We start from the raw sequence: 23,213 nt of genomic DNA, 5'->3' as shown, positions 1-23,213 counted from the left end.
AAAGCAAACGGAGAGCTTCAGTTACGCGCCTGGTGTAGCTTAGCCCTGAGTCCACAATTCTCACGAAAGTTTGATAATATTTTAGCTCAACAGCCAATCAAATTACACTCTTTCCTTCCGTGCTTCTGAGGCAAGGTATTAATTGACTGGAATTGACTATGTCATGGGCCTGAGTCCCTTGTTTGTTTCACATTTGTGTAAAAGTCCTTTGACCACACTTTGAACTGAATGGAAAGCTAGGGAAATTTGACAAAAAAATGTGTTTGATTACAATTATGGACTCTACGTTTAAAGGAGAATTCCGGTGTGATATTGACCTAAAGTGTGTGACATTTAAAACGAGACATTGAGAACTTTGAAAAAGCACTGGTAGTTTACTTACAAGACGATTTATGCAGACAGTATCTTCACAAAGTTTAGCGTTTGCAGCCATCATGAATTTAGTCACGCGACGCGAAGTCGAGCGACAAGTAAGAATGAACAGGTATGATAAGGGATCAGATTGCAAAAATAATTCAGTGGAAATGCATGGATTCCAGTTGCTGCAAAAATAATTCCACGGAATTATTTTTGGAATCTGATCCTTTATCATACCTGTTCATTCTTACTCGTCGCTCGACTTATCGTGACTAAATTCAAGATGGCTGCAAACGCTAAACTTCATGAAGATACTGTCTGTATAAATCGTCTTGTAAGTAAACTACCAGTGCTTTTTCAAAGTTCTCAATGTCTCGTTTTAAATGTCAGGGCCCTCGGAAGTCTACCAATGAAGTGTGGAGATACATTGAGCCTCGTAAATGGTGTAAAACAGTGATTTATTTGCATGGCTAGCCCGATGCCGAAGCACCACCATTGAAAAAGCTGTTGGTAGCATCGCCTAACTAGCGCCAGATTTTGGAGTGTAGGGGACAAGCCGAGATGGGCTATGAGACATACGTTCACACTCGGTATCATGTTTCAACACACTTTAGGTCAATATCACACCGGAATTCTCCTTTAATTTATAGATATCAGATAAGTAAAAACACCAGGTGACAAGCTCTTTCATTTTAAGGTGGCTGACTTGCTGTCTGTCTCCTCAACTCTTTCTCACTGCACCCCTTTATTCTGACAATGCTATGTCTCTGATGACTTTACCTCTTTTGTCTTCCCAATAGGACGGATATTTTTGTCTTTCTCCTTAGCACAAGAGCAGGAGGTCTAGGCATTAACCTCACAGCAGCTGATACAGTGAGTTTCTGTTTGTTTCTCTAGTGTTATTCCATATCAAATCAACACAAAAATATTGGATTTGACACCATGGTCTCAGACTTTTGCTAATAAGTGTCTAACATGTTTTATAACTATCATACAAAAATGTAAGCCAGATATCTCTTTTTGTACCTGAGATGCCTATTGAATTATGAACTCACACGGCCTTGTATAGTTACACCAATGCCCCATTGACACCTATCCGAATTTTTGTTCCCATGGAATCAAAGAAAACGTTCCCTAAACTTTTTATGGTTTTGTCTGGTCTGGCCCAATCCCATCAAAAAAGTTTATAAGCTACCACATAGCAGGTCCTCCTCACAATTAGCTCATGTTTTTGTCTCTCCAGGTTATATTTTACGATAGTGACTGGAATCCTACTGTGGACCAACAGGCTATGGACCGGGCTCACCGGCTTGGTCAGACTAAGCAGGTCACTGTATATCGCCTTATTTGCAAGGGCACCATTGAGGAGCGCATCTTACAGAGAGCCAAAGAGAAGAGTGAGGTAAGCTAAGTTGTGTCCATTACAAAATTGTCCATTTGCCCATTGAAATCAAAATGTAAAACACATAATTTGACCACGGGGGCCATCTTTTGACCATATATGTTTCCCTGAGACCTACAGTGAGCACTTTATTAACACATGATAACCTGTCATGTCCACATAATTGTTACAACTGCCATTTTTAATGTTACAAAATACTGTTTTGCTGTTACTCCTAAAGGGAAATTTTGCCCAATAATAACCTGCTGGTCTCCCTCACCATCAGCATGGGGTGGGGCTTTTTATATGGACATGCAACCAGACAGTCTTACGGGACCATAGTCGAACATGTACTTGTATTTCAGAAGTAGATATACCTAAGCATTAGATAAACTAAATATAAACACGACACATTTCTTATCACAAACAAAGATCGAAGAGGTTCTCTATGCACATGAAAGGTTTATTTGACTCAAATTGTTTTGCCAAATTTGGTAATATCTGTATTTGTTCTGATTGCCAGAAAGCTTAATAATCACAGCAGCATAACCTTGCTGGAGTATCTAGTAGTTTGTTTTGTATACAGCCTAAACATTTTGTAAAAAAAAAATGGCACTTCTATTCTGAGGAAATAGGCCAGATGTACTTACATTTGCGAACGTAGCGTTATCAGCACCATGGCAAAACTGCAGAAACCGAACGTAGGGGATCTTCAGTTTATGTGCTATTTATCAAACCTGTAGCTCATCGGGTAATCAGCGCCTTTCTCCGCCCCCTACCGCAATTTACGAATGTTCACAACTGAACGTATACTTCAATCACAAGCGCAGTTGAATGAAGTTAACTGATGACGACATTAAAAGGAGATAATGAAGAGCAGTAGTTCTACTCAAACTACTTGTGCACGTAGGCTATGGAAGATTGGTCAGTGGATGACGTGAAAGTAAGACAATCGAAAGGCCAACGAAAGTTAAGGTTGCTTTTGATTTAACACCTGCTTTTACAAGGCGGACATATTTCACCGCAAAACAGACGTGGACTTTCATGGGCGCTTTCAGTTTTCGTACATAAGTATTAAGTATAAGGGAAATATATATTAGTGCACTCACACTGAGCGTATAAAAAATGCTTTTGCAAGCCTGTGAAATATCCACTGTTTGCTTTCAGTAAAAGCTTGAGTTTGACATCAGTCAGATTCTACAGTGTAATAGTATTGCAAATCAAATGATGTCAGTACTCTCATAATTTTGGAATGATGTTGTGACTGCTTATCCCAACACCTCAATTGTGGTTCCTTTGCCTTAGATCCAGAGAATGGTGATATCTGGAGGAAACTTCAAGCCAGATACACTTAAGCCTAAAGAGGTGGTCAGTCTGCTTCTGGATGATGAGGAGCTGGAAAAAAAGTGTGAGTTCACGTTCTCTGTTATTAACTAAAACTTACAACTTTATTGATAAACGGTATTTTCCGTGGACTAATAGGGTTCAGACTGCACCCTTCCCTCACACAACACTCCACTGAAGTCCTTGTCAACACCCTTGTAACATCTCACATCAACTACTGCAATGCAATCCTGATAGGCATCCCAAACAAACTCATCCATCGTCTCCAACTCATTCAAAACTCTGCAGCACGAATTATTACCCGCAGAGTCCTCCCAACATGTTACACCTCTCCTGATAGAGCTACACTGGCTCCCAGTCTCATTAAAATCCTGTTGATGACATTCAAAGCCCTTCATAACCTCACTCCCCTCACACATCCGCACTCCCGACTCCATCTCACAATACATAACGGCTCTTAAAACCCACCTTTTTAAGATAGCTTGTGGACTTTAATGTGCCTTTTACTACCACTATGTTTTTCTGTTTATTTATGTGCTGATTATTATTATTTTTCACTGTGTTTTCTCTTTAAAGCGACCTTGTGTGCTTTGAAAGGCGCTGTGTAACAAATCAAATTTTATTATTATTATTATTATTATTATTATTATTATTATTATTATTATAACTGGACCTCTCTGAAGTTTAATTGAATATCTCTGGCATAAATGTATGAGGTGGAAATTCTGTGTAACAGATAAAAAAATACATATTATCTATGGCTATGGTTTATTGTTGTTGATAGGTTTGATTTTTATCTCTCTTGTTTTGTTTAGTGCGCCTGAGGCAAGAAGAGAAGAGACAGCAGGAAGAGAGCAGTAAAGTAAAAGACCGCAAAAGGAAACGGGAAAAGTATGCTGAGAGGGTATGCTTTTGTAGTTCTGCTTTTGAACAAAGACCTCAGAAAGAGCTATGGTTATTTATTGTTTTGGACTAAATACTCATAGTGGTACTAGGGGTGTGCATCTGGTTCATTTTATATACTCGAACAGCGACAGTGTTAACTAACAGTTATTCAGTTATTTGCATTTGGATGCTGCTTTTTTGAGGGTGCATTATTAAGCGCTATATCTGTAGTCATCTCACGACTTGACTACTGTAACGCACTCCTGACAGGTCTCCCTGCCTACACAGTGAAATCCCTTCAGATGATCCAGAACGCGGCAGCGCGCCTGGTCCTCAACCAACCCAAAAGGGCTCATGTTACCCTGCTGCTCATCCAGCTACGCTGGCTACCTGTGGCCGCTCGCATCAAATTCAAGTCTCTAACGCTTGCCAACAAAGTAGTCTCCGATTCTGCTCCCACCTACTTGAATGCCCTCATACAGGCATATGTTACCTCCCGACAATTGCGCTCCTCAGACAAACGACGTCTAGCCCAAGCCAATCCAAACTTTTCTCATCTGTTCCTCGTTGGTGGAACGGGCTACCGGTTCCTACTAGAGCAGGGACATCCCTCTCCATCTTCAAAAAACTCCCAAAGAACCAGCTCTTCAGAGAATATCTCCTTTCGTAGCACTACTTACAACTAGCTTTGCTAATTCTAGCACTTATCACCTGAATAGAACTGACACTTGACTGTATGAAAACAGCACTCACTGCTCTGACTTATCCTATCGTACTCTACCTTTTAAATTGTTTTAGAATTGTTGTGAATTGTTTTAAAAAGTGTTAAAATTGTTTACCATGTTGTAAGTTTACCATGTTGTAAGCTTTGGTAAAAAAGGCATCTACTGCTCCTTTGCTACAAAAGTTCTGCACTCTGATGGCGACTAGAAGTCGAGGAAGATGTGTAAACACTCAAATGTAAGGTGTACTACAACAAGCCTGCATACCGCCATCTACAGTTTAAGAGGGCAAAAGAGAAGTTTTATGTGGAGAAAATGGTGGGGTGAAAATAAACATGCATCGATGCTTAAAGGCGCTCTAAGCGATGCAGGGTAACGTCACTTCTGTTGACGTTCAAACAAAACAGAAAGCTAGCTCGCTAATTCCTCCCCCTTCCTCCCGTGCAATTGAAACTCTCCTTTACGTGCATCTCGTCGGTGATTTGCTTGAACAGTTTATGTTTTTATGGGCAAGGTTTGCCCAAGTTGTTTTGTGGCTGTTTTTGGGGCTTGGGTTATCCAGAGAGATCGCGTTTTTTTATATTGTATTCGGGTCACAGGCACCTAGCGGATGGTGAGGTGATGTTTGCTGTAAGTGACAAAAAAATATTTTAGCCTAAAAAAACGTATGACATCGCTTAGAGCACCTTTAATGAGCTGTATTGTTTTCGATTAGGTCGATGCATCGATACCTATGCATTGTTACACCCCTACCCTCCACGTGGACGTGCAAACAGAGAGCAAGTGGCTAGGGAGGGGGTGAAGTACATGTAACTAACTAGTTTCGGAAAGGGCCTTGCTGTGAGCACTCACAGCCATGTCTGATGTAATAGCATCGAGTTGCCATGGTCACATCATTGCTGCTTCCAGCTATATCTAGGCTGTAAGTTTTTTTTATTTTTTCTGCATTGTGTAGGCTACGTTATTTGGTGTTTTAAGCCCCCAATGTCGTCTTCCAGGCAGCGCTGCATGGAAGGCACTAGGGCAGGGGTGTCCAAATTTGACTCAAGGGCAAGTTGGGCAACATTGGGTTTTAAAAATTGGCCGGCGGGCCACACAACAAAAAAAAATAATGTGTGTATATATATATATATATATATATATATATATATATATATATATATATATATAACATTTTGTATCATTTAAATGACAAAGTAATTTTGTTGTAGAAAATGTATTTCTTAAGAAATACTGTTAATTTGATTCATTTAGTTTAATTAATTTAGAAATGGTGCACTGTCACTTTAAGATTCTTTTTCCAGCTCCACTAGCCTATGGCTAGTGCTGTGCCTATGGCTGTGCCCTCTCACAGTTTATAAATTGGTCAGTAGTGGGAACTACTGTTGCCATCGCGATTTCCTTTTAAAAGTTTCTTATAAAAAGGAGATATCAATTGTCAACAATGACAAGCCAGCTGGAACCTGCCTCTCGTGGACACTCAAATGCACCCAATTAAATGGAGTAGCATAACATAGTTAGATCTGCTGCAATGGAGATACTACAGTGGGTAGTACTCCCAGTTAAGTTTGGATGGGTTCCTTCATGAATCACGCACCCCATTTTCTCAGCAGAAATGCACAAACTGCAGTTGACACAAACAACCACAAGGTGTCACTTGGGAGTTCTGCCACTACTATCTTTGAATTTTTGATGCGACTTGACTAAACTGCTTCCATGACGCAGTGAGCCATTACCAAACATATATGATAATACAACAGCGTGAGTTTATATATCTTACCCTATTTGTCACGGTTACTTATAGATGTGATAGTGTAACGATAAGCGCATGAGACTTTCAGCGGGGGCATGGGAACTTAAATTGATCACGGTAGTTTAAGCTTACACTTAAACAGACAAAACATTCTAATTTGAAAATGTAGATGCAATTGTTGTAAAATGGTGCAGCTCCTTTAAGAAAGCCCCGTGCGCAGGGATGGAAAGAGAGAAAGTGAGAGGGGTTGTGTGTTAGAACTTAGATGCGTGTGGAAAAAGTAGACATGCTGTTGAGACTGGCGCGAGTCATATTCAAAATAATGCAAAAAATAAATCTGCAGATAAAACCAATTATCCTCATTCATTGCAACTGCAGCATGCCTTCTTGCCGACGTTCAAACGAAAAAGATATCAAAGCACCTTTTGCGTTTGAATGTAGCACGATTTTTTTTTAAACAGCTGGACAAATGATTTAGCTAAGGGACCGTTCGTTATTTATAAACGGGGCCACCGGAGGAAAATAGGGGAGGGTCATGTCTTTTTATTCTTTGTTGAGGGGAGGGCCACCTAACTTTTTTTTCTCTAGGAGGGGGGGTCACCCATCTTTTGTATTAATGAAAACAGCAAAAAATCAAAGTGGCTTGTTTGATTGTTGATTTCTGTCGCCATATAACGTTCTCTTTCGTTCCATAGCTCTGTCAACATTGAACAATGAAAATAAGGGAGATTTCCCGGGTTTCTCACGCAAAATACGGAAAATGTCAACATCCGTCCCCACGTTGGAAGGGTTTGAGCAACAAAGTAGCCTACTTTATTCACGCCTAACAGCCTATATCCATTTGGTCAACTTTATCCAGCCCTAAAAAAGCTAAATTTAACTTTGGTTTACTTAGTTTACCGTGTAGCCTAGCCTAACTTTAAACAGTGTGCATGCTTATAAAGCATACTTGTGCTTCATTCATCCACACATCCAGCTCCTAACGTTTTGACAAGCATTTCTACCAATTGACCTTGTTCCTGCCCATCTCTAGCTTTGCTGTCTCCATCCTTTCTGTTTTTGTTGTTTGCAAAAAAATATATAGTAGGCCCTATTTATTGGTAACCAGCAACAAGTGCAATTTGTTAATCGCTGTCATTCTCTCTCCTGCCAACAAAAATGTGTTACGTTCCAAGTAGTGCGTAATTCTGCTTCATACAGTTGAACAAATACATTGGTCATATAAATAGCCAGTTTATGGTCTACAGTGTAGAGTTGGTAAGTTATGGTAGGCCAACTTGGAGTGAATATACAGGGGGATTTCTTTGGCTCTTAGCCTGGCAGGTGCGCACATAGACATAGCCTATGGCCAAACACTGCAAGCGCCAATGAATCGTGCTCTCACGACAACCACGTCGTTAACTTAAATAGGCCTACTGTAGGTTAACATTACTCTGAGTTCGCATTTAAGCAAGCAAAACGATGATTTGAATACATCTGTTTCTCTGGAAGGGCAAGGGGTAACAACAGGACAACACACAGGCCAGAATGCAGGACTAATGTTAGGAGAGTATTACAGTAGGCCTAATATGGGATATTCTACGGGAAAATATTAAAACGGCAAGACAGCGGGGAAAAGTTAAAATAATAGGCCTAAACCTGGAAAAATTTGGCATGTTAGGTATTTTTCGGTCCCTGTGATTATTTGTGAAATTGTGCAAACGGCATTTTCAAGTCATTTGAGAAAGAAGGAGTGTAGTCAAGCTCCCAAATTGACGCTCGTCTGAGAAATTGAGTTTTGGACAATGTTCAGCTTCGGCAGCTTTACAATGACTGAGGAAGCCTAGAGACGAGTCCATAGCAACAAGTTCATGTGTTGAATTTGTTATTACCCAGTGTGCTTTGTTGAATGGTCTCAATGTTTTATTGTTTTATTTCATGTGAATACTTACTAGAGGAGTAACTTATTTCAAGTAGGTATGCAGTTGCAGGAAGTGTGCATTTAGTTTCCATGCTTATTGTGTTTCCACAACAATGTTAGTGAGTAAATCTACTATCTTGGTGAAGTGTGATGTGTAAGATCAGAAAGCAGAGGGTGAGTTTAGAAAGATTGCTTAAGTCGATGTCTTTTCATAGCGCTTTACAGCGTGGGCGGAAGATATCGACAATTGGCCGGGGAGGGTCATGTCTTTTTTAAAAAGACTGCTGGAGGGTCGTTGAAAATTTTCTTGCAGGCTGGGGAGGGTCATGCAACTTTTGATTGAAGCACTCAAAATCCCTCCGGTGACCCCGTTTATAAATAACGAACGGTCCCTAATTGATTATAGCCTGCACACCAGCAATTGTTGAACATTTACCTGTACAAGACAGTAGCCCAGCCTAACAAGCATGTTGCATGTTGTAGGCCTACTGTAGAAATTTCATTTAAATTGCAACCGCAACATGCCTGCTTGCCGACGTTCAAACGACAACGAAAAAGATATCAAAGCAACAAGAGGGTTGAGTCTGAATGACACAGAGTTCAGACTCATATTGCTCCTCATAGCCATCTATAAAAAAAGTGTTTTTTCTTTTCTTTTTGAGCACGTCCGAATCCCAGGACATAACGCACTGGACCTTATAATAGGCTCGAGATATAATTCGGGGGGCAGATAGGGGCCTACTGCACTTAAAACTTAAAAAGATTGAACGAAGCTTCCCGAAATTTGAAATTGCGATCAGTGACTGGCATCGGGTGAAGCTTTTCGAAGTTGAACAGGCTATTAAAAACTATTTGCGCACCTCAATGTCACAGGAGAGACTGGGCTCTCCCTTCTATGAATTGAAAAAGACGTTTTCTACCTGCAAACTGGCCTATGATTTCATTGCTGAGTTTGCGGCAAAGCAAGACAATGTTTTTTTTTTTTTTTTTGAGTTAGGATATGGCGAGTCAGTGTCATTTATTTGTCCAATGTTAGCCTACAGACCAGTTTCCATAGTGCACATATTATCAACAGTTTGAATGTCGTGTGTGTTTCTGGTCATTGACAAATACCGTTCAGCACAATGATTCATGCCCAATTAATTTCCCCTGTTAAAGTGTTTGCCTTTGTTACACTATTTGGTTTCGTGATGTAGCCTATGATAAACACCATATGGCCAAATATGTGACTCAGCTAATGTTATAGGCTATACAATTTCCCCTCTTAAAGACAAGCTGGTGTAGCTTATTAGACTAGGCTACTAAAATGCACCGACGGTAGCCTTGGCTATGTGTAAAGTAAGCTATCGCATGATTTCATGCACGTAAGTTCATGCATCTGTCAAGTTTGCACAGGGCCTCGCACCATCTGTCAAATCTGACAGCACCCCCTTGCGACGGCCCTGCAGCTCCTCCTAAGACAGCGAGGAAAAAGTTAAAATACGCGATAAACCCGGGAAAAGTTGACAGGTTTGTTTCGGTCCCGGTGATTATTTGTGAAATTGTGCAAACGACAGCATTTTCAAGGCATTTCAAGGAAGGTGTCGTATGCAAGCTCCCAAATTGACCCAGTAGCCTACAGAAGGCATCAATAAATTGTTGGGACTGGGGAGGGTCATGCGTTTTTTCTCAATCAATTGGAGGGTCATAGAAAAATTTCTTGCTGGCAAGGGAGGGTCACGTCTTTTTTGACTAACGCTCCCAAAACTCCTCCGGTAGCCCCTTCAATAAATAACGAACAGTCCCTAATTGATTATGGCCTGTAGGCCTACACCAGCAATTGTTGAACATTTACCACAGGGCATTGACAGTAGCCCAGCCTAACAAGCAGATGTTACAAAAGACATCAAAAGACGCAATTAATCAGAAATAAATAATGTAATCTGCATCGCTTTATTTAACAAACTGCAAGCAACAAGAGGGTTGAGTTCGCAAGAGCAGAGCCTATCTGTTAAGGCACTCGATAGGCTATATGGTAACGAGCTGTGTGCGCCTGGAAAGACAATAGAAGATGCTTTCTGAATAGCACAGCGAAGACGGCTCTGGTCATCCCATACCCTCCCCCCCACTTCCTGTAGCCTACCATTATGACTGTCGTTTGTTGATTGTCGTTTTGGGACATTAAGTTTTTCACATTAAGCCCCCCTCCCCCACCCCCTTCTTTCACAAGCAGTGGGGGAGCGCGGGGCACAAAGTAACACTTTTTGGTAGACAAAGGAGGGTTCTCCGCACTTCTGTCGTTTGGCGACAATCCGGTGCAACCAGGCCAGGACAGATATTTTAGAGAGAAGGAGAGACGCCGGTGCAGCTCAGATGTCTTCTTAATTTTCTTTATTCTTTAGTAAAAGGTGCAGAACATTATTAAACTTTAACTAACGTTTCGATGTGTCGATGTTTTTGACTAATGCACATCGAAACGTTAGTCAAAGTTTAATAATGTTCTGCACCTTTTACTAAAGAATAAAGAAAATTAAGAAGACATCTGAGCTGCACCGGCGTCTCTCCTTCTCTCTAACACTTTTTGGCTTTGGCTAAATATTTCTAAAATCATTTGAGTTTCACTAGTCACATGTTTTAACAAGGAACACTTGTTATTGAACTAATAACAGACATGTGTCGAAAATTGACTTTATTTTCCATACGGAGAAATAACATATGCAGAGTCTAACCAAGGTCAATCTTGCCAAAAAAGCCCTAAAACCTGAAAACACATGTGGCAAAAGTGCAAAACATCACAAAACTAACTAAACTAGTACGCATATTTTTGTATTGCTATCATTGTAGCCTACAGTTGTAACAGCGCGTAACAGTCGTTTTACTCCCCGTATGCGCTCATTATAAAGAATGTTTAACGTGTCCCAAAAACAGCTATCAACTAATCACCAAACATCTTATAAACAAGTATTGCCAGGAGCAACACCTTGCAAAAAATGATAACAATAGGCCTAGGCCTTTATATTGCTCTGCTCCTGCCTAGATTCGAACTCAGAACTGCCTGAAAGTTGCAGACCTGTTCTGGAAATACGCGCATTAACCCACTCGACCGCTAGACAACGCTATCTGCTTCGAAGCCTTCTGCTTTGTAGCCTACACTGGTTGCTGTGGCACAGTCTTGAGTTACCGAATTAGTTTTCCTTTGTCATATGAATGCTGTCATTTTGTTAACATTACTGTTAAGGAGATGCTGTAGGCAAAGGCTATATTTAACATCGTTAGTGTAGTAAAACAAATCAGAACTATTCACGAGGTTTCTGGGCAACATATTTATGTTCTGTTAGCAAGCGAACTTCTCATGACTGCCGACAAAGTAGCCTACTGCCAGCTGACGAAGCTCTCATTTTAAAACATTACTGAGAGACAGGCACTGTACAATCAAGACCTCTTGCCACTGAATCCAAAACTTGTTTAACATTATGTACAAAGCTTATAGGCTACAGTGGACTAGCATGTTGCAGGGGCTGCTAAAAACACAGAGAAACCACTGAAAACTCGGCCAATCACAGCCCTTGCTGTCGAATGCTCCGTCCGGTTCGACCGTGGAACGCCACAGCGGACTATGCTGCCCCCAAGCGGCTGCAGTTGTACTTACATTTCACCCAGCTGCGTGAATCACCTTGATGGTGAATGAAGTGTCAATTCTTAACCGGGACCCACTGTATGTATCTCAATGTACTGTAACAAGCTGTTTTGACACTGAAAGCAGTTTGCAGTAGCCTAAAGTTAATCACAACGTCGTCTATCGTTGAAAAAAAATAGCGAGCGGCCTATGATAACCTAATTAAATGCTCGGCAGGCCGGATTAAAGTGCGTGGCGGGCCGGATCTATGATAAACTAATAAATGCTCGGCGGGCCGGATTAAAGTGCGTGGCGGGCCGTAGTTTGGACACCCCTGCACTAGGGTTAGGTAAGGGTTAGAGTTAGGTACGAGTGTAGGCTACAAAACAAGGAAAGATCCACAGTTTGTTGTGATAGAATATTGCTGTAGCAAATTGCTAACTTAATTAACATTGACATGGTGGCATGTGATATGATGCCCTACAAATCTGCTGTTTTTTTATAACTTTCTGTGATTCTGTTCATTATAGAATAAATAGGGATATTAATATTTGACTGAATGATTGTGTACTCCTCCCACATGCAGTCTTGACGACTCTAGAGTTTTTTAATAACCTAAGTTTACTTTTATGGCCAAAGTTTGGACCCCTCTGGAGCTCATTGCATTTCAGCCTCATCCATTTACGTCTCCTGGCAGAATAATCAGCTTCACGTCTTGGGTATAACCACGCACAGGAAACATTTTACTAAACAAAGTCTCCCACCCTGGATTGTGGAGGTGATCTGTTCTGCTTATTCTAGCAAAGGCTTGGTGGCTCCTGCTGGTTTATATGGGCACTCTATGAGGGGTCTAATAACTGGTGCGCCTATGGAGGTTGTGTGAAGGATAGTCGGCTGGTTATCCTATCACATGTTCATTAGATTTTACAGAATGGATGTCACAGCATCACCTGTAGCCATCATCTACACTGTGCTCAGTGTAGGAGTGTCAGGACCCCCTTAGTCCTCAGTCCTTAACTGTTAGGTTTGCTGTGGGTATTGGAGATGAGCTCTATGCAATACAGGAATTAGGATATCCCCTAGTGAGACACTGAAACCAATCTTTCAAAGAGAACTTTAGGTTACCTGTGTAGCCCCAGTTCTCTGATTGCACGAGTGAGGTTTCTCACTAGCATACCCTCCTTGCTGTGTGAAGCGAGAAAGAGCTGGGCTTGTTTTGAATAACCCAATGTGTCACCCTTTTTATTAAGCGTGATGGGGTCTGCCCTCAGACACAAGGGCTGGCGTAATGGTTTAAGGCTTCTGAAGAATATGTGGAGGGGGCACATCCCGTAGTGAGACACTTCACTCATGCCATAATGAGGGTTACGCAAATTACTTGAAGTTATTTGACTATTCATGCACATCCCTAAGTGGTACATTGTATCTTATGTAATCAGCAGTGAACACATTAAATGTGTACTCATGACTGTCAAACCCTGTGCCTGGCATAGCTTATTTTGATGATGTTCTATATTGCCATTCTTCTGCTGTGGTTGTTTCTTTGTTGTAAACATTCCTTTTATCGTTCAGAGGAAAAAGGAAGATGAGGTGGATGTCAAACGGAGAAAGGAAGGAGTGAACCTCGTTATCCCCTGCGCTCCCTCAGCAGACAATTCCAATTTATCAGCAGATGGAGATGACTCCTTCATGAGCTTGGATATGGACTCAGCAATGCCTAGCCCTTTTAGCGAGGTAAGGATGACTGGGGGTAATGTATATAGAATGAAGCACACTGCATTGAAACTGATCACTTTGTAATATCCTAAAGTGTGCTTTAGTAGTTTGTAATTATTTTGAGAGCACCAATAGTGAATTTAACCATATTATCAAAATATTGCATTGATTTGAAAAAGATCAAGGTAATACAAGGTAATACATAGACTGTAAAAAATATAGTTGTATTCTTAGTGGTTGACATCACTCTCACTCCATTCACCCCACTGTTTCACATTGACATCAGTCTGGTGCCACACCTACCCCCAGTTTGAATGCATTGCTCTGTCTCTAGATCTCGTTGAGCAGTGAGTTGCAGCCGGGCTCCATTGCTCCAGATGAGAGCAGCAACGATATGCTGGTGATTGTGGATGAACCAGTGTCCTCTGCACCACAGTCCCGTGCCACAAATTCGCCTGCCTCAGTCACTGGCACAGATAACATAAACGGTTTGTGTCAAGCACATACATATTTGGGGAAGGGTTGCTGTGGTTGCTATCCCTGCCAGTTCAATTTATTTAGAGATGTATATTATTATGATGTCCATGTACAAATAGTGTACATATATAATACATTGAGAAATACATAAGAAATATAACGGACAGAGGGCATTCAATGCTCCACCACAGTCGGATGCAGTGAGGATTCTCTCTATTAATACGTTGTCATTCTTGTCCACCAGTGCCAAACACACACACATGTCGGCGCGGGCCACTCACTTGGTTCTTGCGGACTGGATGTGGCCCGCGGCCCGCCTTTTGGGCAACTCTGATGTAGCCAATCTATTAGCAGAAATGGAATATAGCATTCAAAATGGTGTATACCAATCTGTAAATGTGTCTCATTGGCTTAGAAACATGTTTGAGTGCCATAGCAATAATGAGAGATGGATCATTCTATGATCATTATAAATTGAAATATGAATGGGTTTTCCCCACTAACATTGCAACTTTTTTTTATCAGCTGTATGTAAAAAGGGTTTCTGACATTATGAATATGACAAAGGAACTGTGGTTCAAACAGGTCATTTGTGTGTGTCTGTCTCATCTTGAAACACTCAAAATTGTAACTTTGCCTTTAAGTTGTAACAAAAAAATTGTAACAAAATTGCAAATGGTCTTTAAATTATGGTGTTACATCACAGACTTTTACACTGTCATATGTTGGTTTGCAGGAGTTTCATCTCAGGAGATGTCCAATCCAGGCAAGGGGAAAGGTGGCCGGAGTCGTGGGCGGCCAAAAGGGTCAGGGGGGGTGGGGAAATCCTCTGTGAAAGGCCGAGGACGCAAATCAACAGCTGGCAGTGCAGCAGCAATGGCAGGTGCTATGGCAGGAGCAGCAGCGGCTTCAGCAGCTGCATATGCTGCATATGGGTTTAGTGTTTCCAAAGGTGAGCTATACCTATCCAGAAAAAACATATGAAGATTTCAGATACAAAAGACTCTAAACGCCACCTCCGTCAAAATGAAATAACGATAGTGTGTGAATGCTCTACGTTTATATTAGTATACATTAATCAAATAATTTAGCTTCAAAACCTGCTAAATACCACTCTGTAACCTATAGGAGCCTGATAAAACATGCTCATTTAACCCATTTACTTCTAAAATGCCTGCTAAAAACGCCTATAGAATCCTACGGCATTCTAGACTAAATAACCTTATTTCCTGAGGGTTTTCTGAAAACATACTAAAAATTGTCAACGTCTACCAAAATTTAATATCTAAGCCTCTGTAGCACCTAGAAACATGAAATAAAAAGCATGCTGCGCTACGCAGCATCCAGCGGGAGGGTCAATGTTGCGCTACGCAGCATCCAGCGGGAGGGTCAATGTTGCGTCATGCAGCATCCAGCGCGAATGGGTTAAAACAAAAGTGGTCAGACGGATTTGCGGATTTCATATCTTTTTGTAGGGGCTATGTGAGAGAAATTAATGTGATGGTGCGTGGTACTGTGCTACACTGTTGATACAAGTTGGTATGGAGGGTAGCCTGCTGTTTTCCTTGGCCGTTTTCTTTTTTGTAAATCTATTTTGACCTCTGCTCACCAGGTGTTACCTCATCAGGCCCTCTACAGCCCTCATTGACCAGGACTTCAGCCATGCCATGCACTGCTACAAGTAATGCCTCCTCTGCTGTTACCAAGACTGGCACAATTTCTCTTGGCCCACAGCATGTATCACACAGTAGCTCCCATATCCATCACAACTCTGCCAAGAAAGGTAAAGGGGCCAGTGGCTCGTCTCAACAATAGGCAGAGCAAGAAGAAATGCAGTGGACTGCAACTAAGGTTACCTGTTAATATGATTTTTTCAGATGAAAGTTGACTCATCTGTTCTTGGAAAAATTGTTAAGAGATTATCAAAAACCAGATTCACTCTTCTCAGCAAAGCTTGTCCACTTGGGTGGGTGGACCCAAAACACCAGCTCAACTCTGAGGGCTATATTTAGTATCACAACACCGCTGCTTATATTTCTCTATTCGTGTAAAATATTCAAAATGTTCAGATATGCATGCAATGCAGGACCAATCAGGACTCAAAAAAAGAGAATCAATGCGGAGCAATTTGGCATAAGAAATGCACTACTCAAAACATTTAACATTAAGTTTTTATAGAACATGTTGAATATTTGGTTGATGTAAAATGAACACCAGCTCAAAATGTTTTAGAAAAGGGCTTGGTTGTACATGACCATAAAAACAGTTTTAAGGTGTCCCTATAATAGGTCTGTTGTTTCTTTTCCTCAGCCATTTAAATATTTATCCTTCTTTAAATGATCACTTACGAACTCTGGTGCATCTGTAACTTATATTTCTTCCTGTTTCAATTCCTTTTTCCAGTTCATGTTTCATTTAAACTTATTTTAACTGAACTTTTGTCAGGTGTATTAAAAATGGAATGTCCTGTCTGTCTTCCCCATACATTTCCTGAATCAATGCATTCAATGATACTCATTAAAGCCCTGAAAAAGAAGACTGATCAGGAAAGACTGCTTTTACAGCCCTTCATTGTGAAGATCAAATGTGTTGTGATACCAGCATCAAATATTTAAGTACTAAACAACTGTTTCTGCAAATCCAGAATTAAAATAATTTTATAGGATTAAAACAAATGCAGGAAAAATGTTAATAGCTGCTTGATCAGTTATTTAACTGATTGTAATAACTTAACTTGATGTACAATGTATGATATGTTTATTGTTAAATTATGAATATAATTGCATTGAAACCATGTTATTTTAAAATGTGTGATTATTTGAGTTTTTCTGAAATTTCCAGGAACATTTTTCCACGTCACCTTATTGTGTATTATTATGTAAAAGGTGCTAGTTAAAAGTGCTCCGTTCACTTTTTTATGACTATTTAAAAACTGCACCCGTCCTATTACTTTATTTGTACGAGACTTTTTTTTTTTTTTTACCAAAACCCATCTTTATCAGCCTGATCAAATCAAATATGCTGCAGAAGGTTTAGGCAAAGAAGTTTAAATTAGCTTCAAATAGTTTATCATTTGTATTGTAGAGATGTATGCCAGTGTGTTGCATTTTACGCATTACGCTGGTTAAAGACAAGATTACACTGTTAACCCTACATTTGTGTTTTTTTTCCCCTCTGCATTGAGTTATAGCTGAAGTTGGTTTACTGAAACCCTGGCTCAGACTTGTAATGTGATATTAAACTTGCACATCTGAGACCACTAGGATGTTGAGCTCTTGACATAACTGTCCATTTGAACCTACAGTATGCAGATTGTAAAATACAGTAATTTTGTGTTGACGAGAATGTAATGTTCAATATTCTTGTATGTTTTTCAGTCTTGCTGAAGGATGCCCTCCCCATTCCAATACAATAGGCACAATCACTACACAAAAGATAATTCATGCCTTAATTTTTATTTTGGCTGCACAAGTGTTTTACTGAGCAATAGTTTCTTTTCAACTAATAATGAAAAAAAAAAAAAAAAGTTCACAGGACCAGTTTTGACCAAGTTAAACATTCCTTAATCAGATCCACACAACAGCAGTGGCATACACCTGCAGCTCTTATTTAATACACAACATCAAAGACTTCCCTTTGTTCTCCCTTTGTGTTCTCCGATGGAAAAGCGCACACAGGGTACATACAAGCACCAAGTCATATTACACACACCCTACACAGAACGGATTTACAAGTGTTGAACAGCCACAGCATTTAAGCTTACAGAACAGATACAGACTTTTTGGATGCCAATAATATAGGCACAAGGGTTAGGGCAGCTGCCTCTATAGAGAACAGATGGGTGTCCTCTACATCTGGACAGGTGATCCTCATGAACTCGGCCAGGCGAAGCAGGTACTCGATGTTGTGCCCCGAGTTGCCTTTGCAAACAATTATCTGGGCTGCAATTTCCTCTGGACTTGCTGGTCCCAGGTACATTGGATTTTCAGGGGTGGCAATGTAAACCACAGCTGGAACAGGTAATTGATTTTGGCCATGAGGGAAAAATTCCACCAACTTGGTAATGTACCCGCCCCGCACAGACTCCCTCATGTTCAGGTACTTCAGACACTCCTCCATTTGTGTGCCAATGACCTCAAAAGCTGTGCCCCATGTGCACGCCTAAAGAGAAAAAGCAACATTAGTTTAAACATTAAAGCCAAATGTGGCTTCCATTTAAATTAAAATGATTTCAGAATTGATCTATCGATTGTCTATGGGAAATAACATGGCGTTTTGAAATATCATACCGGTAAAACATCTGTAGGTAGCGAAGTAGAAAAAGCTGGTGGGCAGATTGGCCTACACACTTCTGCCATCTACTCTGGGATTGCAGAAGTGTGTAGGCCAATCTGCCCAGCAGCTTTTTGTACTTTGTCGCCTACAGAGTTTGACAGGTACGATCTTTCAAAACGCCATGTTATTTCCCATAGACATTTGACGACCGAAGGTTGGATGGATACGGAAGTTAGGAGGCGGGACTTATTCTGGAGAGGTCTATGGAAAAGCATAGATAGATAGAAAAACTTACGTCATCATCTTCGATTAGCGTCACAACTCTTCCGGGCTGCGGGAACAGAGAGGGAACAAATCATGCATCACGCCCACAATGTTGCAACCATGAAAATTCAGCTTCATTTCTTTTACTGTATATGTCTTACAATAATTAACCACATATATAACATACTTTACATACCATTTCATCGTCTCCTCGATGGAAGTTGTCTCCATGCCAGAAACGTCTTTTGTAGCCCCTGATGTATCCGACCTTGCTTTTTTTGTACTTGAAGTCTGGCTTCCAGACTAACGAACCATATCCGAAGATCCATAGGCTGTTTTTTCCCAATAAGATGTCTTGGGGTTTCATGGCGGATTATCTAGCTTTGGCGAGGGGTGACGGGTTCCGAAAAAAAGACTTAAACAGAACACTTAGATGGCAGGTTAACTTGCCAGTTTTTGTTTCCTTCGATCGAGAAGAAGAGGTATTGGTTGGCTCACCGCAATACCGCGGACGGTATTAGAGCCCAACTGCTTAGCAGTTGTAAAGATGGAATAGTTTACTTTTTGCCTTGCACTGTGCATGCCGACGCTTATAGTTGCTCCATGCTGTATTAAAAAGACATGTTTCTAACTGAATTTCAAGTCAAAACGAAATAAAACGTCTGTAAACAACCCTATTTCTTCGATCTCGTTCGCTAAACCATCAACTGTATAATGTCTATCAAAAAAAACCTGCAACACTGCAGAAAGATAGTTTTACTGGCTTGAATCTTCCTACCACGGCGTGGTTACTTCCCTTAAGTGATAATGACTGAAGAACACTGGCCGTTTATGACAACTTTCAAGACCACACCTTTTTCTATTGCGCCAATTAGATTTCATTAAAGGGGACTAGCAATACTGTTTTGGCGAATCATATTCGGTTGTAGTGTGACGTATGAAGTCCAAGCAACTTTGTCTTTTCATTGGCTTAGATTGCATGGAAAAAATAGCCTCGCACCTACCCGATTGGAGAATGGGTCTATACTGGCCAATCAGCTGTTTTTGTTCACGTCTCCGTCATACTGATTTACATCTGATTATCTGCCGGTTTGGCTGATGCAACCATCTGCAGCATTTCATGCACAGTGAAACAACAGACAAGATTACATCAGGCTGTGAAGGGTAGGCTACTTCAGAGGGAATTATGTTACACAGCCAAGCATGTTCTTCCTTGAATAATTAATATTATTGAAATAAAAGTGTTGGCCTATAATATGAATATATGAAAATGTGTTATCTTCCCCAGATAGAAAAAATATGCCTACGGTTGAATAAACATTCTACTTCACTGAATCAAGTCCTTGACATATCAGCTTGCACCCTCAGCACTGAAAATCTACAGGATTTCAATGGTATTTCCACCTATTTTAAATCACAGCAAACCACTAGGCTATTGATATTGAACAATTTTGGGAAAATCTATACAGCCAGGATAAATGCAATTAAAGATGCTCTAAGCCAGTGGTAATGGGGGTATGTGAAAGCACTGCAGGGGGTACGTGAGATTTTAACCCTTAGAAGCCAATTGATGCAAAGTGCGTCAAAAAACACACTTGCTGTGGTGAGATACATGTCAAAATATAAGATTTTTTATAATACGGTTTTTATATTTTAATTCTTTAAAAATCAAAATAAAATCAGTGTTAGTACTAGATGAAATGACAGATCTGGATAGCCTAGACTCTGCCGGGAAAAAAAACAATATATAATGTAACGATTTGATAACGACACACTGAAGCACCTGCTCTGATCCAATGTTTCTGTGAGGTGGGCAATGTAGTTTGTGGCCAGAACAAGTATATCCAACTTTGAGAGCTTGGTGTCTGGAGGGACAGAGGGTAGTGCGGCCTGCAACCTGTGGAATGCCTCTCGCAGGTTTTTCACCCGACTCCTCTCACAAGCTGCATTCTCAGGACAATTGTGAGACTTCATCCCTTTTGGTCCAACCCATTCCTACCTTCATCTAGGCAATAAAAACAACGTTTACCCCAATGTTATTGTTCCAATGTATTATGGCAATAATTGACTGATTTATCCCCATTTTAAGTTTAAATAACTATTTAGTGTCAACAAATGTATTCACACCCTTTAATATATACAGTATTTTAAGTATAAGTATAAGTATATATACTCTTTTGATCCCGTGAGGGAAATTTGGTCTCTGCATTTATCCCAATCCGTGACTTAGTGAAACACACTCAGCACACAGTGAGGTGAAGCACACACTAATCCCGGCGCAGTGAGCTGCCTGCAACAACAGCGGCGCTTGGGGAGCAGTGAGGGGTTAGGTGCCTTGCTCAAGGGCACTTCAGCCGTGCCTACTGGTCGGGGTTCAAACCGGCAACCCTCCGGTTACAAGTCTGAAGCGCTAACCAGTACGCCACGGCATCACTTCGTTGAGCTCATTTGATGTCCGCTGAAAATACTTGGAGGGGAGTAGTGTAAAAGCCGCCTAAGTTTGGAGTACCAAATGTCGGGATATGTTGTTTAGATATATGGACCAATGTCTTTATATGCGCAGAACATGCGGACTTACATTTATATGAAAGCAGCTTATGTCCACACCAACTCTTTCCATTGGTGCCCTGACAAAGAACTGCTGGAGCTGGGCATGGGACTGTTAAGGAGGCCTAACTTAGCTTTGCAGCCATCACACCATCTGCAGAAATCTTCTATGTACTTCCTGAACTGCCCCCTGTAGAAGCCCTGCCATATAGGTGATGGAGTAGCCAACTCCCCTTCAGCACGGTTGTTCTCTCGGCTCTGGGGACCAGCTGCCATCTCAGCTATCCTGTTGTTGGGTCTTTCCAGGGCATCCGTAGAGCCTGGAACTTTGCCCACAGCCCCTTTCTCGTTTACATGCACCCTAATAATCTGATCATTATCTGATTTCGGGACAGTATAATGCCACCATTATTGCATTATGAGAAATTAGATTAACACACCTAGATTTTTCCCCACTAGTCCGAGTTCTTTGTTGCATGTATACCGTTAATCGGATTGATTTTGTTCTTTTACATCTGCGCATACATGTAAAAATCATTGAAAACGGATGTGATGTATTAGTAAAAACGCGACCGGCAGCAGGCAACAACAAACATGGTGTGCAGCAGTCATTGAGCAAAAGTCACATCTGGAGTGAAGAGGAAACCAATTTTATAAGAAGATGAACACCTTTAAAGCCACCCTTAGTAAGATTCAGGGGTGGAGCTTGAGGGGGTGCGGCACGCCCCCGGCCCGGGACCCACAGGGGCGCGGTGCAAGGGCGCCCCTCCCCCACCTCCGGGTAAGGTGGGACGGGCCTCTCCCACGGCACAAGGCCGGAGGAGCTAAGATCATGCAAACGGTTTCTTTTCAATCATTTTCATCAGAGTGGGACGTATTAGGCTTATAGGTTTCCCCAGTCAGGACGAGTTATGACTCACGGTTGCTGAAAAGATTTGAAATTTACTTTGATGATTTAGTAGGTGTAAAATATTGAATAAAATGTTCTGCTGTATGACTGGCTTTATTTTAACTCTCATATTGAACTTTACGACGTGCAAATTTACAAAATTGGATCAACGATATTGTCTCCTACAGGCGACAATGAGAGAACACTTACACTTACATGATTTTGGTTTCGATTTTCTAATTGGAGTAAGTCTTTGTGACAACACGTCATGATACATTTGATAATGTTTGATCATTGTTTTGGTATGAAGCATCTTTTACGTAGCCTAATGAATGCGCTCTAGAAAGTGCGAAGTAGCCTAACCTAGGCTATGCGCTCTGTGTCTGAGCTGTCTGTGCACGTCCGCAATTGATTACGTTCCTCAAATGGAGAACACATCAATCCCATGGTATTTTTTGCCCTAAAATGCATGAAACATGCAAGTTCAAAATCCCGCCGGTAGCCACGTTACATCTCTGTTTCATATTTGCCTAGGCTACTAGCCTACAATAAATAAATTGAACGAACTCAACTGACAACATGTATATCTACTGATTTGGTCATTGAGACTACAGAATACAGTACAACAAACTTTCTGAAGTTTATTTTTGTATTCCGGGGTACAGTAGCCTAATTGCCTAATGTCTTGACAATAGTTTTTCTTACCGGCTTGCTGTTTAAACTGACTGCGCCGCTCTGAACTTTCCTGCCAGGTTTATGACGTAAACCGCTACATCTCGGCTCTGGCATTGCCTAAACTCATCATGTGGGAAATCAGATTATCTGTCAATATTGGGCTTTGAACGTAAGGGATATTTGCTCAGTAATAGTAGGCTACATTTTGTAACATTTATAGAGAAACCGAGGGGAAGTTAAATTAGAAATTAGAATCGTTGGAAATTGAAAACACATACAACAAAAGATTCAGGGCTTTTGAAAAGAGATTAGGGGCTTGAGCCCCCGAAGCCACCCCCTCGCTCCACCAATGTCAACCACCCAGCAGTAACTTCTGCATTCAGTGAGATTTGCACCGCCCTGATTTTATTTTTGACTCTTCCCGTCACCGTTG

The 23,213-nt window shown here is 41.0% G+C and overlaps 2 protein-coding genes across 5 annotated transcripts in view; one reads left to right on the top strand and one right to left on the bottom strand.

The window, feature by feature from the left end:
* The window catches only part of ino80 (INO80 complex ATPase subunit), a 70,444-nt gene extending 52,768 nt beyond the window's left edge, over positions 1-17,676 (top strand). For 3 of the 4 annotated variants that reach the window (XM_042095009.1, XM_042095008.1, XM_042095006.1), the window contains 9 exons: positions 1,158-1,230; positions 1,601-1,759; positions 3,044-3,146; positions 3,898-3,986; positions 13,510-13,671; positions 13,988-14,141; positions 14,867-15,082; positions 15,743-17,230; positions 17,261-17,676. In XM_042095009.1, coding sequence (XP_041950943.1) covers positions 1,158-1,230; positions 1,601-1,759; positions 3,044-3,146; positions 3,898-3,986; positions 13,510-13,671; positions 13,988-14,141; positions 14,867-15,082; positions 15,743-15,945 — 1,159 coding nt within the window. In that variant the 3' untranslated portion in view covers positions 15,946-17,230; positions 17,261-17,676. The remainder of the gene's footprint in view (positions 1-1,157; positions 1,231-1,600; positions 1,760-3,043; positions 3,147-3,897; positions 3,987-13,509; positions 13,672-13,987; positions 14,142-14,866; positions 15,083-15,742; positions 17,231-17,260) is intronic. The other variant, XM_042095007.1, reaches the window with a different exon arrangement.
* On the bottom strand, positions 17,567-19,486 carry LOC121711430 (glutathione-specific gamma-glutamylcyclotransferase 1-like). The gene is made up of 3 exons (XM_042095044.1): positions 18,866-19,486; positions 18,701-18,736; positions 17,567-18,291 (listed from the first exon to the last, which is right to left on the bottom strand). The coding sequence occupies exons 1-3, from the start codon at positions 19,034-19,036 to the stop codon at positions 17,890-17,892; spliced, it is 609 nt and encodes a 202-aa protein (XP_041950978.1). The 5' UTR covers positions 19,037-19,486; the 3' UTR covers positions 17,567-17,889.
* Positions 19,487-23,213: the final 3,727 nt, after the last annotated feature.

This window comes from Alosa sapidissima, chromosome 6 (genome assembly GCF_018492685.1).
Source record: "Alosa sapidissima isolate fAloSap1 chromosome 6, fAloSap1.pri, whole genome shotgun sequence".
NCBI classification, from domain to species: Eukaryota; Metazoa; Chordata; class Actinopteri; order Clupeiformes; family Clupeidae; genus Alosa; species Alosa sapidissima.
The sequence above is the reverse complement of the archived record's forward strand: the minus strand, read 5'-3'. Positions and strand labels throughout refer to the sequence as shown.

What these genes read in the sequence shown, in the direction of transcription:
- LOC121711430 (XM_042095044.1), bottom strand. Translation starts at nt 19,036, where the DNA reads ATGAAACCCCAAGACATCTTATTGGGAAAAAACAGCCTATGGATCTTC. An exon ending in ATCGAGGAGACGATGAAATG is followed by an intron (nt 18,737 to 18,865) that starts GTATGTAAAGTA and finishes CTGTTCCCGCAG; the next exon opens with CCCGGAAGAGTTGTGACGCT. An exon ending in CGCTAATCGAAGATGATGAC is followed by an intron (nt 18,292 to 18,700) that starts GTAAGTTTTTCT and finishes TTTTCTCTTTAG; the next exon opens with GCGTGCACATGGGGCACAGC.